We start from the raw sequence: 15,438 nt of genomic DNA, 5'->3' as shown, positions 1-15,438 counted from the left end.
TTTATTTGTTAATTTGGTGTACTTGGTCTGACGCTGCTTTTATGAATTATTTCTCTATTCGGACAATCGTAAACGAAGTGTCTTGGCGGTTACGCCAATTCTATATATAATTCTAGATATAAGCACGAATCTTCAAAATTCACATGTTTATGTTTTATTTTAGAGTTTTATTTTAGAGTTTTTTTAGAGAGAAAATGACTAATTCGTTTAAAGAAAAGAAACATATTTGTAAACTTCCGGCCGAATCGTGTGCGTGCGTGGCGAAGGCGGAACGCGATGACGTCATCGGCCAAGCTCTGAGGTGTTTATTGTTCGATTCCCGTCGAAGAGAGAGAGAGAAAAATAACAGCGCAGTAAAAAGGGAGTAAAGTGCCGCGAGCTCCTGGACAAAACCCCCTCTCCCCACCGGCTACTGGGAGCGCTGACCCTGTCCGAGGAGAGCTGCAGGACAATTAGCCCTCTGTAGCGCTTTAACTCCGCTTTTATTCTTTTTCCTCGGGAGCCATTTTAGAGGCGAGCAGAGGCCGGAGCAGCGGTTTGGCCATGGCGTACGCTTATCTCTTCAAATACATCATTATCGGAGATACAGGTACAGAACACACTCACCCTGCCAGCGACACCAGCTAACTGGCTAACAGCATTAGCAGCGCTAACCTGTCTGCGGTCAATGTTTTGTCTCTAAAGCCCCCTGTATGGCGAGTATTTCCGCAGTGTTGGAGTGAATGACGTGGTCAAAGCGAGGGGTGGGATGATGACTGACCCGAGAGCCTGCTCTGCTTTTCTCTCTGCTTCCATTTTATTACACTTTAAACACTTCAGATTTCTACTGCAGTATAATTTAATCCAAATCCAGAAATCTGGACATTAAGCAGTCAGTCAGCATCGTGTCAGGTCGCGGAGCTAGCTGTGTCTCTCACTCTCTCTATATAAAATCAAATCATTACACTGAGCGAAGCAGTTCTGCAGAAATACCACTCCGTCCACAACTCGTAAATAAACTTAGATAAATTTGATTATTGTTATAATGATTAATATTATTATTGTTGTTGTTTAGACTGGGTGTTGGAAGTCTTATTAACGTTAACCTCTATCCTAAGCTAGCTTACTCTCCATTTTTTTTCCCCATCCGTATTGAGACAAACTCCACCGCTTTGCTCTGTGATTGGATTATGTTGTACCGATTCTTGCGTTGCGATTGGTGGGAATGTGTGCGCCGTCATCGACCAGCCAATCGAACTCAGGAGGCGGGATCTAACGGAATGTGATTGGAGAAAAGACACCTTGCTATTGCTAGCGTTCCCTCCCAGCTAGAGTATTATTAGTTTATTATCAGGACGTTTACATAAACAGAGCGACATGAATTTATCCGAAATAATATCAGTCTAATAGTTTACATGTTTGTAAAGAGGAAACTGTAACGTGTGTGTGATTGGAATAAAATTTCAGCTGAGAGGATGTTGGGAAAATGGCGTTCAGGCGCGTGAAAGCGTTTATTAATTATTATAACCTGTTATGAACACCATAACCTGTTATTAACACTACATACAGTCCTGATTCTGTCAGTAGATGATGAAATACTTGGATGTTTTTATTCCAGGCTTCGACACTCCACCTTATGTACTGTTTTCACACATGGAAATAATCTTTATTTTACACACACACACAGTGTTTCTGTATCTGTTCAGTGTTAATGTGGATGTGAGCAGATGGCAGGTTGGAGATGAACAAAGAGATAAACAAAACCCAGACTTTTACATGCTTTAGGCGTTTTATACACATCACCTGTACACCACATCACCTCCACATCACATCACCTCCACATCACCTCCACACCACACACCTCCACACCACACACCTCCACACCACACCTCCACTCCACCACACCTCCACTCCACCACACCTCCACTCCACATCACCTCCACTCCACATCACCTCCACTCCACATCACCTCCACTCCACATCACCTCCACTCCACATCACCTCTACACCACATCACCTCCACATCACCTCTACACCACATCACCTCCACATCACCTCCACACCACATCACCTCCACACCACATCACCTCCACACCACATCACCTCCACATCACCTCCACATCACATCACCTCCACATCACATCACCTCCACACCACACACCTCCACATCACCTCTACACCACATCACCTCTACACCACATCACCTCTACACCACATCACCTCCACTCCACATCACCTCCACTCCACATCACCTCCACTCCACATCACCTCCACTCCACATCACCTCCACTCCACATCACCTCCACTCCACATCACCTCCACTCCACATCACCTCCACTCCACATCACCTCCACTCCACATCACCTCCACTCCACATCACCTCCACTCCACATCACCTCCACACCACATCACCTCCACACCACATCACCTCCACATCACCTCTACACCACATCACCTCCACATCACCTCACCTCCACATCACCTCTACACCACATCACCTCTACACCACATCACCTCTACACCACATCACCTCTACACCACATCACCTCCACATCACCTCTACACCACATCACCTCCACATCACCTCTACACCACATCACCTCCACATCACCTCTACACCACATCACCTCCACATCACCTCTACACCACATCACCTCTACACCACATCACCTCCACATCACCTCTACACCACATCACCTCCACATCACCTCTACACCACATCACCTCCACATCACCTCTACATCACCTCTACACCACATCACCTGTACACCACACACCTCCACATCACCTCCACATCACCTCCACATCACCTCTACACCACATCACCTCCACATCACCTCCACATCACCTGTACTCCACATCACCTCCACATCACCTCTACACCACATCACCTCCACATCACCTGTACACCACACACCTCCACATCACCTGTACACCACACACCTCCACATCACCTGTACACCACACACCTCCACATCACCTGTACACCACACACCTCCACATCACCTCTACACCACATCACCTCCACATCACCTCTACACCACATCACCTCCACATCACCTGTACTCCACATCACCTCCACATCACCTGTACACCACACACCTCCACATGACCTGTACACCACACACCTCCACATGACCTGTACACCACACACCTCCACATGACCTGTACACCACACACCTCCACATGACCTGTACACCACACACCTCCACATGACCTGTACACCACACACCTCCACATGACCTGTACACCACACACCTCCACATCACCTGTACACCACACACCTCCACATCACCTGTACACTACATCACCTCCACATCACCTCCACATGACCTGTACACCACACACCTCCACATCACCTCCACATGACCTGTACTCCACATGACCTCCACATGACCTGTACACCACACACCTCCACATCACCTGTACACCACACACCTCCACATGACCTGTACACCACACACCTCCACATGACCTGTACACTACATCACCTCCACATCACCTCCACACCACCTGTACACCACACACCTCCACATGACCTGTACACCACACACCTCCACATGACCTGTACACCACACACCTCCACATGACCTGTACACTACATCACCTCCACACCACCTGTACACTACATCACCTCCACATGACCTGTACACCACATCACCACCACATCACCTCCACATGACCTGTACACCACATCACCTCCACATGACCTGTACACCACATCACCTCCACATCACCTCCACATGACCTGTACTCCACATGACCTCCACATCTCCTGTACACCACACACCTCCACATCACCTGTACATCACACCACCTCTGCATCACCTCTACTTCAATTCTACACTGCCTGTACACCACCTCTACATCACCTGTGTTATGATTGTTTACATGTTAGTTCTATAGTTTCTGCAGTACATGAGACTGTATATATCAAAATATTTAGGTTTGCTAACAAAGTTCAGGAAGTTACAGGCGTTATGTAAAGATTGCTGTGCATTTGATTCACGTTTATTAAATTTAATAATTTAACAGTGACTATAACATCTGTAAACACTTTCTATATTCATCTAAAAGATCAGATCCAGTCTGCTGAGTCCGTTCATTCTGTAATTAATAAAGGAATGAAGGGGATAAACCACATGACTCTACATCTGTGCTAGTCTCTATGACCTTTCTATAACCCAAGGCCATTTAGCAGTTTTGGAAAATAAACACAAAATATTATTAAATCCAGTGACCTTCAATCCTGTAGCTCCCTGTCAGAGAGGGTTCTCAGCAGAACCCTGTTTTTACTGAGCACTACACTAAACTGTAGTGTTTATCAGAGGTTTTTGAAGTGAAGCATCTTTAATCATACCAAGAACACTTAAAGAACCATTTCTAAGTGTAAAATTAGGAGCTTAAACTCCTGACAGGTTCATGGTTCTAAGAAGACAACAGAGAGCAGTAGTGTGGAGTTTGCGCCACACTCTCTCAGAGCTAAGGGTTTTTAAGGGCAGTTAAAGGTTTTGTTGTTTTTTTTCTCCCCGTGTGACAGATAAACCCAGTGCTGTAGGTTCCACACGGTTATTTCTGACCCTGCAGCAGGGCAGAATGTTTCCCACGTGCAGTTCTGTAACATGATGATGTGATGAGGTTCAGTGTACACGTAAACACACACCGTCCTCCAGCAGCAGCAGCATGTTACTCAATTCTTACTATTCATACTGCCCGTCCCCCCACATTAACTACTGCCCCTCCCTCACTATGTACTGCTGCCCCTCCCTCACCATGTACTGCTGCCCCTCCCTCATCATGTACTGCTGCCCCTCCCTCACCATGTACTGCTGCCCCTCCCTCACCATGTACTGCTGCCCCTCCCTCATCATGTACTGCTGCCCCTCCCTCATCATGTACTGCTGCCCCTCCCTCATCATGTACTGCTGCCCCTCCCTCATCATGTACTGCTGCCCCTCCCTCATCATGTACTGCTGCCCCTCCCTCATCATGTACTGCTGCCCCTCTCTCACCATGTACTGCTGCCCCTCCCTCATCATGTACTGCTGCCCCTCCCTCACCATGTACTGCTGCCCCTCCCTCACCATGTACTGCTGCCCCTCTCTCATCATGTACTGCTGCCCCTCTCTCATCATGTACTGCTGCCCCTCTCTCATCATGTACTGCTGCCCCTCTCTCATCATGTACTGCTGCCCCTCCCTCATCATGTACTGCTGCCCCTCTCTCATCATGTACTGCTGCCCCTCTCTCATCATGTACTGCTGCCCCTCCCTCACCATGTACTGCTGCCCCTCTCTCATCATGTACTGCTGCCCCTCCCTCATCATGTACTGCTGCCCCTCCCTCATCATGTACTGCTGCCCCTCTCTCATCATGTACTGCTGCCCCTCCCTCACCATGTACTGCTGCCCCTCTCTCATCATGTACTGCTGCCCCTCTCTCATCATGTACTGCTGCCCCTCCCTCATCATGTACTGCTGCCCCTCTCTCATCATGTACTGCTGCCCCTCCCTCATCATGTACTGCTGCCCCTCTCTCATCATGTACTGCTGCCCCTCTCTCATCATGTACTGCTGCCCCTCTCTCATCATGTACTGCTGCCCCTCTCTCATCATGTACTGCTGCCCCTCTCTCATCATGTACTGCTGCCCCTCCCTCATCATGTACTGCTGCCCCTCCCTCACCATGTACTGCTGCCCCTCCCTCACCATGTACTGCTGCCCCTCCCTCACCATGTACTGCTGCCCCTCTCTCATCATGTACTGCTGCCCCTCCCCCCACATTAACTACTGCCCCTCGTGCACCACATTTACTACAGCCCCTTCCCCCACATGAACTATAGCTCCTCCCCCACATGAACTATAGCTCCTCCCCCACATGAACTATAGCTCCTCAGGAGCACGATTTAAAAAGCTGAATACTCTGACTGGAGTTACACTCTCCTTGTTGTCATGGTAACATTAAGACTAAGCACTGCCCATCATGTATCATAAATATAAAACCAGTTCAGGATCTTCATCATTAGGAAACTGTAATGGGAACAGTGAAACTGTGTGTGTGTGTGAGAGAGAGAGAGAGAGAACATTGTGTGTAATTATAATCAGTGGTGACGTTGTGAGAAATCACTCTGTACATCTGTTTCACTCCTCAACCCCCTGCTGAGGGTGTGTTTCAAATCAGATTATAGCTCACTAATTAGATCAGACAACAGAAGCAGCATCAAATCACACACACACACACTATTACCTTTCTTAATTGTAAAATATTCAGTCATGTGATCACTCTGTGTGTGTGTGTGTGTGTTAACTATACATCCCACTTGCGTTCTCTTCTCTCGAGTGTGTCCCTCTCACTTAGCAACCACTGTTGCTCTTGGTAACGGACAACCCACACACACACACACACACCGAGAGTGTAAAGGGTTGAGGCTGTTTGTTGTAACTCAGTACACATTGTTGTCTTGATCAGGAGAGTGATCATTAATCAGTGTGAGGAGTGTTTGTAACTGCACAAGGATTTCTCCAAAGATTCTACCTTCATGCAAGACGTTTGAAAAACACAATTTAAACCTGATTTCTTTTCTTTTTAACTCAGCTGTGTTGACATTTAGCATGTCGGAGGCAGAGAGACGACCTAGCAGGAAACATTCATTCCAAGAAGTGAGACCTGTGAACCAGATGAGGTTTGAGAACATGTCAGGTTTCAGAAGGCTGAGGGTTTAGATCCAAGCTGCTTAGCTGGACGAGGCTGAAGGTTTACACCATGATTAAAGAGAACTGATATCAGGAGCTAACCAGTGTTAAACTTGTGTTGTGTCTAACCAGAGTACCCTTACACACACACACACTATCAATATCTAACAGAGCAATAAAGGAGAAATTGTACAGTTCAGTTCATGTTTTCACGTGGACGTGTAAAGCGTACGTTTCTGAAAAACATCACTGAAGTATAGATTATTATTTTCTGTAATGCTACTGAGGTTTTTGAACACATACCTGTGAGGTGAGGTACGGGACCTGTGTACAGCGACAGCACAGCTCGGGTGATCATGTAGAACTGAGTCGATTCATGAATCGACTCTGGGCTCGACTCGGTGTTCAGTGTTCACTTTGCTGGTTTGGGTTTAATCCCTGGAGAAAGTGAGCAAGTGTACAGTGTAAGTGACCGTTGTTCACAGAGGATCTGACTCCACAGAGTGAGAATGAAGTGTGTGTGTGTGTGTTTATTATCAGTCACACATCATGATATTAAACACACACAGAGGGTCAGGAGCAGAATAACTGCAGATTCACAGGATATATCCTAACTGTCAGACTTAAACACTCCTCACGGCTCTGTGTATGATTACTGACCGTGTACTCTTTATTTACACACACACACACACATACAGGCCATGTAACTCAAACTCTCTGTCTGAACTTTACTTAGATTTCACTGTGATGAATTTTGTTTATGTAAATGTGAACACTGTTCTACGTTTCAGGTAACACACTGGATATTTTTATTGGGTGAGTCGTCTCTGTCTCACTGCTGCCCCCTATAGGGCTCTAAACACTCAGAGAACCTGAAACAGGATTCTGTAGAACTACTTGAGTGCATGTGTGCACACACACACACACACACAAATGCTGTGTAAGAGTTTAGTGAGTTACACAGCTGTAACCCTAGGGGTCAGTGTAGACGCCTGTACACACCTCTTACTTTCCTGTCATAAAATCACTTTCTCATAAAAATCTCCAGCACAAGGGGAAAATATTTTTGTTTTATATTTCAGACAGAGAAGGGAATTTGTATACACATGTAATGAAGTGACTGTTGCACATGGGACAGTGGAGAAATCACCCGAGCTCTCATCCTCCTCCTGTTCAGTACAGACACCTAATCTATCAAAAACCTCAACTTACAGACCACACTGTACAAGATAGTGAGATATTACAGAGGGAGAGAGAGACAGACTGACAGATGGTTAGAGAGACATGGACAGACAGAGGGTTAGAGAGAGACACACACACAGGGACAGGGTTAGAGAGAGACAGACTGAGAGAGAGAGACAGAGGGTTACAGAGACAGAGAGATTGACAGAGTGAGGGTTAGAGAGAGACAGAGAGGGTTACAGAGAGAGATGGGGACAGAGAGACAGACAGGGACAGTGTTAGAGAGAGTGTGTAATGGTGATGTCTGTCCAGCGTTGGGTAAATAAACCAGTCTAATGTATTATTAATAACCTTCATCATAAACAGGTCTTCTCCACCGCACACGATCAGCAGGATGTTTACACTGAGCTCTGGTTGCTAAGCAACATAATGAAGAAAGACTAGTGTACACTGTGTGGACAGAACCATCAGGAGTGTAGGGTCCAATACCTGCAGTTAGAGCTGGGCGATATGTCCAAAAAATTCTCCGATTTTTTTTAAAACAAAATTCGATTTTCGATTTTAAAAAAATTAATAAAACACTAGAGACTATAGAATAGATTTTTTTTTAATTTGAGGAAAAACAGTATAACCAAACATATGAACTGATAATTTGGACTAAAAGTGCAAAATTACTTTCACTAACAAGTTTTTTTGTTATTTTAGAAAAACAATAATCAATACAACAAAATAAAAACCTTTTTTGGGGATTAATAAAGTGCAAACTTTCACCAGTCTTTACAAGTTCTAAAATAAAGTAACAAAATATGAGGGATTTGTAAAGTGCAGACTGCAGACTTAAATCACTTTTTATCTAATAAATAATTGTCACCTGGAAAAAAATCTGTGTAGAAAAACAATTTTGTAAATCAGTTCAACACGCAACCAACACGCTAAAGAAAACCAACACGCAACCAACACGCTAAAGAAAATCAAACAGGAGCCAGACAGAATTTTACATCTGTGTATATGGGCACAATCAGGGACGATTCTAGGATTTTCATGTAAGGGGGACTCCGCCCCCAATGAGGGTATAATAGTAAAATAAATAAATAAATAAATAAAATAAAGGTGTGACCCTAACCCTAACTTACTGCATCATTCCACTGTATTGCATAGATGTGTATAACATTTGAGTACTGAACAATCCAAATATGAGTCTTCCTGATCACACACACACACACACACACACACACACTTGTCCTCTGATCCTCGCTCTGTGACGCCGCGGGTTCTTCAGTCAGATTCAAGAACGCTCTGAAAGATGGGGAGGAGCCGAAGTCTGCCACTGTTCTCGTTGCTAGGCCATTTTTAACATTTCTATTCAGCCACCCTAAGAATTCTGCGATTCTCCATAAACTCTACACAAATTCGTGATCTCTTCAGTCCCCTTTAAGTTCCATATGAAAACGGCGGCAGACTTTCGGCTCCTCCCCGTCTTTCAGCAGGTTCTTCAAACCGGACTGAAGAAACCGCGCCTCTCTTAGAAACAAGTTCTTAACGTCGCAGAACTACGGAAGCTCGCTCTGATAAACCAAAGTGAAATCGGAAAATCGATTTTTGTTTTTTTCAACATTGACATAGACCATAAATTCAAATTAATTGATAATAACGATTAATCACCCAGCTCTACCTGCAGTAGGATTCTAGAACCCTGACCTTGTGTTTAATAGAGAACCCAGCACTGTGGGTTAACACTCTTCACCTCCTCACCTGCCTCACACACACCTATACACACACACACACGTACACTCTCTTTCACACACCTACACACCTGTATGACTCTGCTTCATTATCTAAGCTGCAGTTTTCTTTCAGAGTCTGTCATTCTGAACTGTATGGGTTTACACACTTAGTCAGGTGTGTGTGTGTGTGTGTGTGTTTCAGGTGTGGGGAAATCCTGCCTCTTATTACAGTTCACAGATAAACGCTTCCAGCCCGTGCACGACCTCACCATCGGTAAGTTCACACACACACTCATTACACCCTGATCCACACACACACACTGTAATCAGGTGTGTTAGTTACAGGAAATGCAGCTTGCCCTTAGTGATGAAACACTGCTGCCCTTATCTGTTTCATTAACGTGTGTGTGTGTGTGTCGCATTAAAGTAAAAGTTCAGCTCGGCTCTAATCAGACACGCTGAACTGATCAGATGTCTGATTTTAAGCTGAAGTTCAGTCTGTTCTCCTTAAAACATTCCGTCTTCATCATCCACCTTTAAACATCAGTTACACCCTGTCTGATCTCTGACCACCCTGTCTGATCTCTGACCACCCTGTCTGATCTCTAACAAACCTAGCTGATCTTTAATAGCCCTGTCTTATCTCTAATCACCCTCTTTGATTCCTTTAAAACCCTGTCTGATCTCTGACCACCCTGGCTGATCTCTAACCACCCTGGCTGATCTCTAACCACTCTGTCTGATCTCTCTGTAAGTTGTCTTAAGGCTGACAAGAATCTTAAATCCGATCTAAATCATGTCCATAAGAGGGTAACTGATCTGAGTATAATAATAAATGTTATAGAGATTTTCAGCAGTGTTGTGGCTCATGTAATGCGTTTATACACTGTAGCACACAGACATATCTTTTCCTGTGTGTGTGTGTGTGTGTTAGTGTTATGCCATGCCTGTGTTTCTTATCAGATTCTGTCATTCTCACTCACAGGTGTAGAATTCGGAGCGCGGATGATCACCATAGATGGCAAACAGATAAAGCTTCAGATCTGGGACACGGTAAGGGTCATTGACCACATCATTACTGAGTCACTGGACAGGGGGTGTGAGGATGTCCAGACTAATACACAGATAAATTATATATGTATACAGAGTGTTAATACACATGGGATACGATTATGTTTATTGATGCAAAGTGTAAGAGTAACGGCTGTGTGTGTGTGTGTGTGTGTGAGCGAGAGAGAGATGTCCAGCAGAGGGAGCCTCAGTCTTACACATTAGTGTTAAAGCTCTGTGTTTTGTGGTGTTTGGGGAAATACCCATCTCTCTATCTGTAAGTGTTTAATCAGACTGGATCAATTTACCTCGGTGGGTGGGGGGTTGTTTACCTCCGGGGGTCTTTTATTTGGGGGGGGGCCTTTACCTCAGGCAGTGTTTATCTTGGGGGTCTTTATCTTGGGCCGTGTTTACCTCAGGTGGTGTTTAATATACTTGGTCTTTGTTGAGATGGTCAGTTTTCCTGTGCTGGAGTGTTAGTGAGCGTGGTCAGTGTTAGGTTTAGCTGTGTTCCCATCAGCAGCAGTTTCCTGCCCCGTGCAGTAAATTAACCCTGAGCTTTGAAGTGATGTGTTTCCTCAGTGTGGTGTTGGTGTGATGGAGAGTGCTGCAGCAGCGTAACAGGAGAAATCTGCATCTCTGGCCTTCCTGTAACCTTTCACTGGGCACAGATGGCCAACATAAAAGTGCCATTCATCATTTATTCACAATGGACTCCATTAACTCTAATGTTAACAGCTGCCCCCTGAGGGGGAGGGAGGGAGGGGGAGGGGCATTCAGGGGGTTGTTGAATTGAAATGGGTCTCCACTCTTCTGCCACAGACACATAAACACCACACCAAGACCCTCCACACACAGTCGAGACAGGGCCTGTCGTATTGCATACACACAAACACAGACTTTGATGGTCAGCCTACTGTACTGAGGTGCACTGTGGGCTAGCAGGCAGGCGTGTGCGTGTGTGTGTGTGTGTGTGTGTGTGTGTGTTCCTAGACAAAGTGGATGACTGTGATCTGGAACAGTGTGTAATATATAAATACTAAACATTTAGAATAAACACAATAGACAGAGCTGTCTCACTTCTCCCTCTCATACACACTACAATGCAGCACACACACCCGTCTCTCTCTCTCTCTCTCTCTCTCTCTCTCTCTCTCTCAGGTTTCTACAAAACCTTTGAAGATCACCACTGTAACCGTGTGTGTGTGTGTGTGTGTGTGTACAGGCTGGTCAGGAGTCATTCCGTTCTATCACCAGGTCTTATTACAGAGGAGCTGCTGGAGCTCTACTCGTCTATGACATCACAAGGTACACACACACACACACACACACACACACACACAGGCTCACGTGTGCACACACTCACACTTTACATGGTCACTGGATGTATTTTACAGAAGGGACACCTTTAATCACCTGACCACCTGGTTAGAAGATGCCCGTCAACATTCCAACTCCAACATGGTCATCATGCTCATTGGGAATAAGAGGTACAGTGTGTTCCGAGAAGCAAAAGTATTGGCGCCCCTGGAAACAGGAGCCGGGGTCAGTGCCATATCAGAGTCTTTTATTTCTTGTGTTATTCAGTGACCTGGAGTCCAGGAGAGAGGTGAAGAAGGAGGAGGGAGAGGCCTTCGCTAGGGAACATGGCCTCATCTTCATGGAGACTTCAGCCAAGACCGCATCCAACGTAGAAGAGGTACACACACTTTCTCTCTGAACAGTCAGGACATAACTGGAGGGAAATAAGTGTCATGGGCATTATTTTGTGAAGCTCTGCCCTCGCTCTGACCACACCCCTCCCCCTCACACCCACGTATGATTAATTTGTCTCATTTGTGTCATGTTAATTCTCCCGACTCCTCCCCCTTCTGACCTTCCCATGACGTCTCTCGTGTCTTGTCTCAGCCTCATGAATATTCATCAGTTTCTCGCTCTCTCTCTCTCTCTGCAAGCACACACAGATTTTATATGCAAGCACACACAATCACACACACCTTTCATCTCGTGTCTCTTTTCAAGTGTAGCCCTCGTAATGACGTATTTAAGTAATTAAGAATTAAAATAATTTAGCAAGTTAATGTTGTGAATTTCAGATGTTACATGTTTATATTTATGGGTTTGGTCATATGTGTAACGTGTGTGTTTGTTACAGGCGTTTATAAACACAGCCAAGGAGATTTATGAGAAGATCCAGGAAGGCGTGTTTGACATCAACAACGAGGTAAACACACACAGGACACATGTTGATGAGACAAGTTGTTCCTGTTGTCTCTTAGGTTATAGCAGCTATAAACACTGGTTCCCTGACCAGCCACTGACCAGAGAGACATAATACACTCTTCTGGGGAAAAAACACAGAAACTAAGAAACCATAAAGAACGTTCTAAAATAATCAGAAAACAAAGTCACTGATTGGTCAGAAGGTGTGTGTCATTTCTGTGTAAGAGCTATACATGTTGTGTGGTCTACATTAATGCACTGGGTCTGATGTCCTATAGTTTCCATGGTAACAGTGAGGCTACAGAGCATCGTGTGTGTGTTTGTGTGTGTGTTTCAGGCGAACGGGATTAAAATCGGGCCGCAGCACGCTGCCACTAACTCCACGCTCTCTGGGGGACAGGGAGGACAGCAGGCCGGGGGAGGCTGCTGCTGAATTACCACTTCTACCCCTTTATTCTACCCCTTACTCCCCTTGTACCCTCACTCCCTCCATCCCTCCTTTTTGTTTCTACTGGACTGGTCGCTCTCACTAATGTATTCTTAACCCTCAAATCCAAATCATGTACTAGATGGCTGTAAACAAAAAGCTAAAAAAAAAAAAAAGTCCTACTCCTGCAGAAGACACCCAGGTAGTGGTGTGGAGCTGGTGTGGAGCTGGTGTGGAGCTGGTGTGGAGCTGGTGTGGAGCTCTCTGCTCAGCTGCAGCAGGTTCTTGACCGTACGGTTAACTAGGCCCCGAGCCACTGACCCCACGCTGGTGAATATTATCTTCATGTTTGTGGATTTCAGTTTGTTTTGTGCCCTTTTTTTGTTGACTTTGAGCTGAATTGTATTAAACACTACAAAGTCATCTCTAGTATTTTAATCAGTGTGTGTGGGTGGAGTCTGTGATCATGATTCGCTTTGGAGTCCGGACAAATGGGCGTGTCCCAGCGCTCTGCTGGATTTTACCGAGTGACCACCGGGTCCTGGGTTAACAGAGGGGCGGGGCTTCAGCTGGAATGAATTGGCCGATCGGAAACATAACGGTATGACATCACAACACAGTAGTTTAGCTAACATCGACTAGCTTCCTAATCTGACTTGCTACTTAATGTTGGCTAGCTGCTGGGGGGGATAGCTGTGATGATCAGGTTTGTGATTGGTCGATCATTTTTAACCTAAACTCCGCCTCTTTCAGCACAGCTCTGCTGGTCACTCAGTAAAACCAGGATGTGTGTGTGTGTGTGTGTGTGTGTGTGTGTGTGTGTGTGTGTGCGTGCGAGTGTTGAAGCTGTGATGAAACGAGCAGCTGTTATTGAAATGATGAACTGCAGGATGTTTTAATGTGTATTTATCAGGACACTCTGTGTGTGTATATATAGCGCTCATTTCTTGCTTTGATGTAAGTTAGAGTTGAACTTTGCCCTTTTCTGACCGACGCTGTGCGAGTAGAGCTTGAGAATGCGACAGTATTTGGCGCTGTTTTAACGTTGACCGCCTTGTTTCCTTTGACCTCCTCCTGCCTTCTCTCTCTCTCTCTCTCTCTCTGTCGTGTAGAGATCCTTCATCTGGATTTATTATATGGTGTATCTGTTTTAATGCCAAATTTGTGTTTACCCGTGTCTCTCTCCAACACGCCGTTCGCCTTAAACCGATATCAGAGCGGTGTTTCACATAATAAGGTCCCGTTACAGACGCTGTGTGTGAGGACGAGCGTGTACACACACACACACACACACTCTAATCCCGTACAATCAGTTTTATAGAAATATATACTGTCCTTTCAAGCCGTGTCCCAGTAGCGTCAGTCCAGCCCCGCCTCCTTCACGTGTATGGCACGCTCTCCCGCCTCCTCCGCTACTCTCTCTCTCTCTCTCTCTCTCTCTCTCTCTCTCTCTCTGGGTGATTATTCTGTTCATGGTGAAAGGGCGTGTGGTGAAAAGCCAAACTCCAGTAACGTTGTGATCCTTCACTATTATTTGCTGTGTTCTCCAAATAAAATGCTATCACAATAAAACATGAATAAAACTCCTCACTCTGTGTGTGTGTTTGAGCTTTAACAGGAAGTGTGGATTATTTTATCATTAATTATCACATTGTTTATCCTGAGGATCTGCAGGACAGGCTGAGGTGTGGAATAATAAAGAGAGGCAGTAATAATCTGAACATCTCTACCTTTGGGTCACTGCATCACCACACTGACCTCAGCACCGAGCTGGACAACTTCTACAGCCGAGTCCTCCAACTTCTACAGCTGTTCTGTTGAGCAGTGACTGAGGAATTTTCCAGAGAGTACACCTGAGGAGCTCTGAGGTCTCGCTCTCTCTACCCCCCCTTCACCCTCTGTCTCTCTTTCCCTCTCTCCTCCTCTCCCCGTCTCTGTCACTGTCTTAATTTTTTATTTTAATTCAAATTAAATTTATTAGAATGTTGAATTGCCAAAGCATTTAAAGGGGCAAGGAATGAAAACAAAATTATAAAATCAATCAATAAACAAATGGCAAAATAAAAGCCAATCATCTATGGTGTGTGTGTGTGTGTCAGTCAGCATGGTTCCGTGTTGGTGTTCAGTTGCTGTACTTGGCTGAGAGATGTGGTACTCTGTG

The 15,438-nt window shown here is 45.4% G+C and overlaps 1 protein-coding gene across 1 annotated transcript; it reads left to right on the top strand.

The window, feature by feature from the left end:
* The first annotated feature begins 279 nt into the window (after nucleotides 1–279).
* Nucleotides 280–14,863, top strand: rab2a (RAB2A, member RAS oncogene family). The gene is made up of 8 exons (XM_058413420.1): nucleotides 280–589; nucleotides 9,780–9,851; nucleotides 10,563–10,630; nucleotides 11,853–11,935; nucleotides 12,025–12,117; nucleotides 12,215–12,326; nucleotides 12,783–12,851; nucleotides 13,188–14,863. Exons 1-8 carry the CDS (start codon nucleotides 544–546, stop codon nucleotides 13,281–13,283), a joined length of 639 nt encoding a protein of 212 aa, XP_058269403.1. The 5' UTR covers nucleotides 280–543; the 3' UTR covers nucleotides 13,284–14,863.
* The last annotated feature ends 575 nt before the right edge of the window (nucleotides 14,864–15,438 follow it).

The sequence above is a fragment of the Hemibagrus wyckioides genome, linkage group LG17 (assembly GCF_019097595.1).
Source record: "Hemibagrus wyckioides isolate EC202008001 linkage group LG17, SWU_Hwy_1.0, whole genome shotgun sequence".
NCBI classification, from domain to species: Eukaryota; Metazoa; Chordata; class Actinopteri; order Siluriformes; family Bagridae; genus Hemibagrus; species Hemibagrus wyckioides.
The sequence above is the reverse complement of the archived record's forward strand: the minus strand, read 5'-3'. Positions and strand labels throughout refer to the sequence as shown.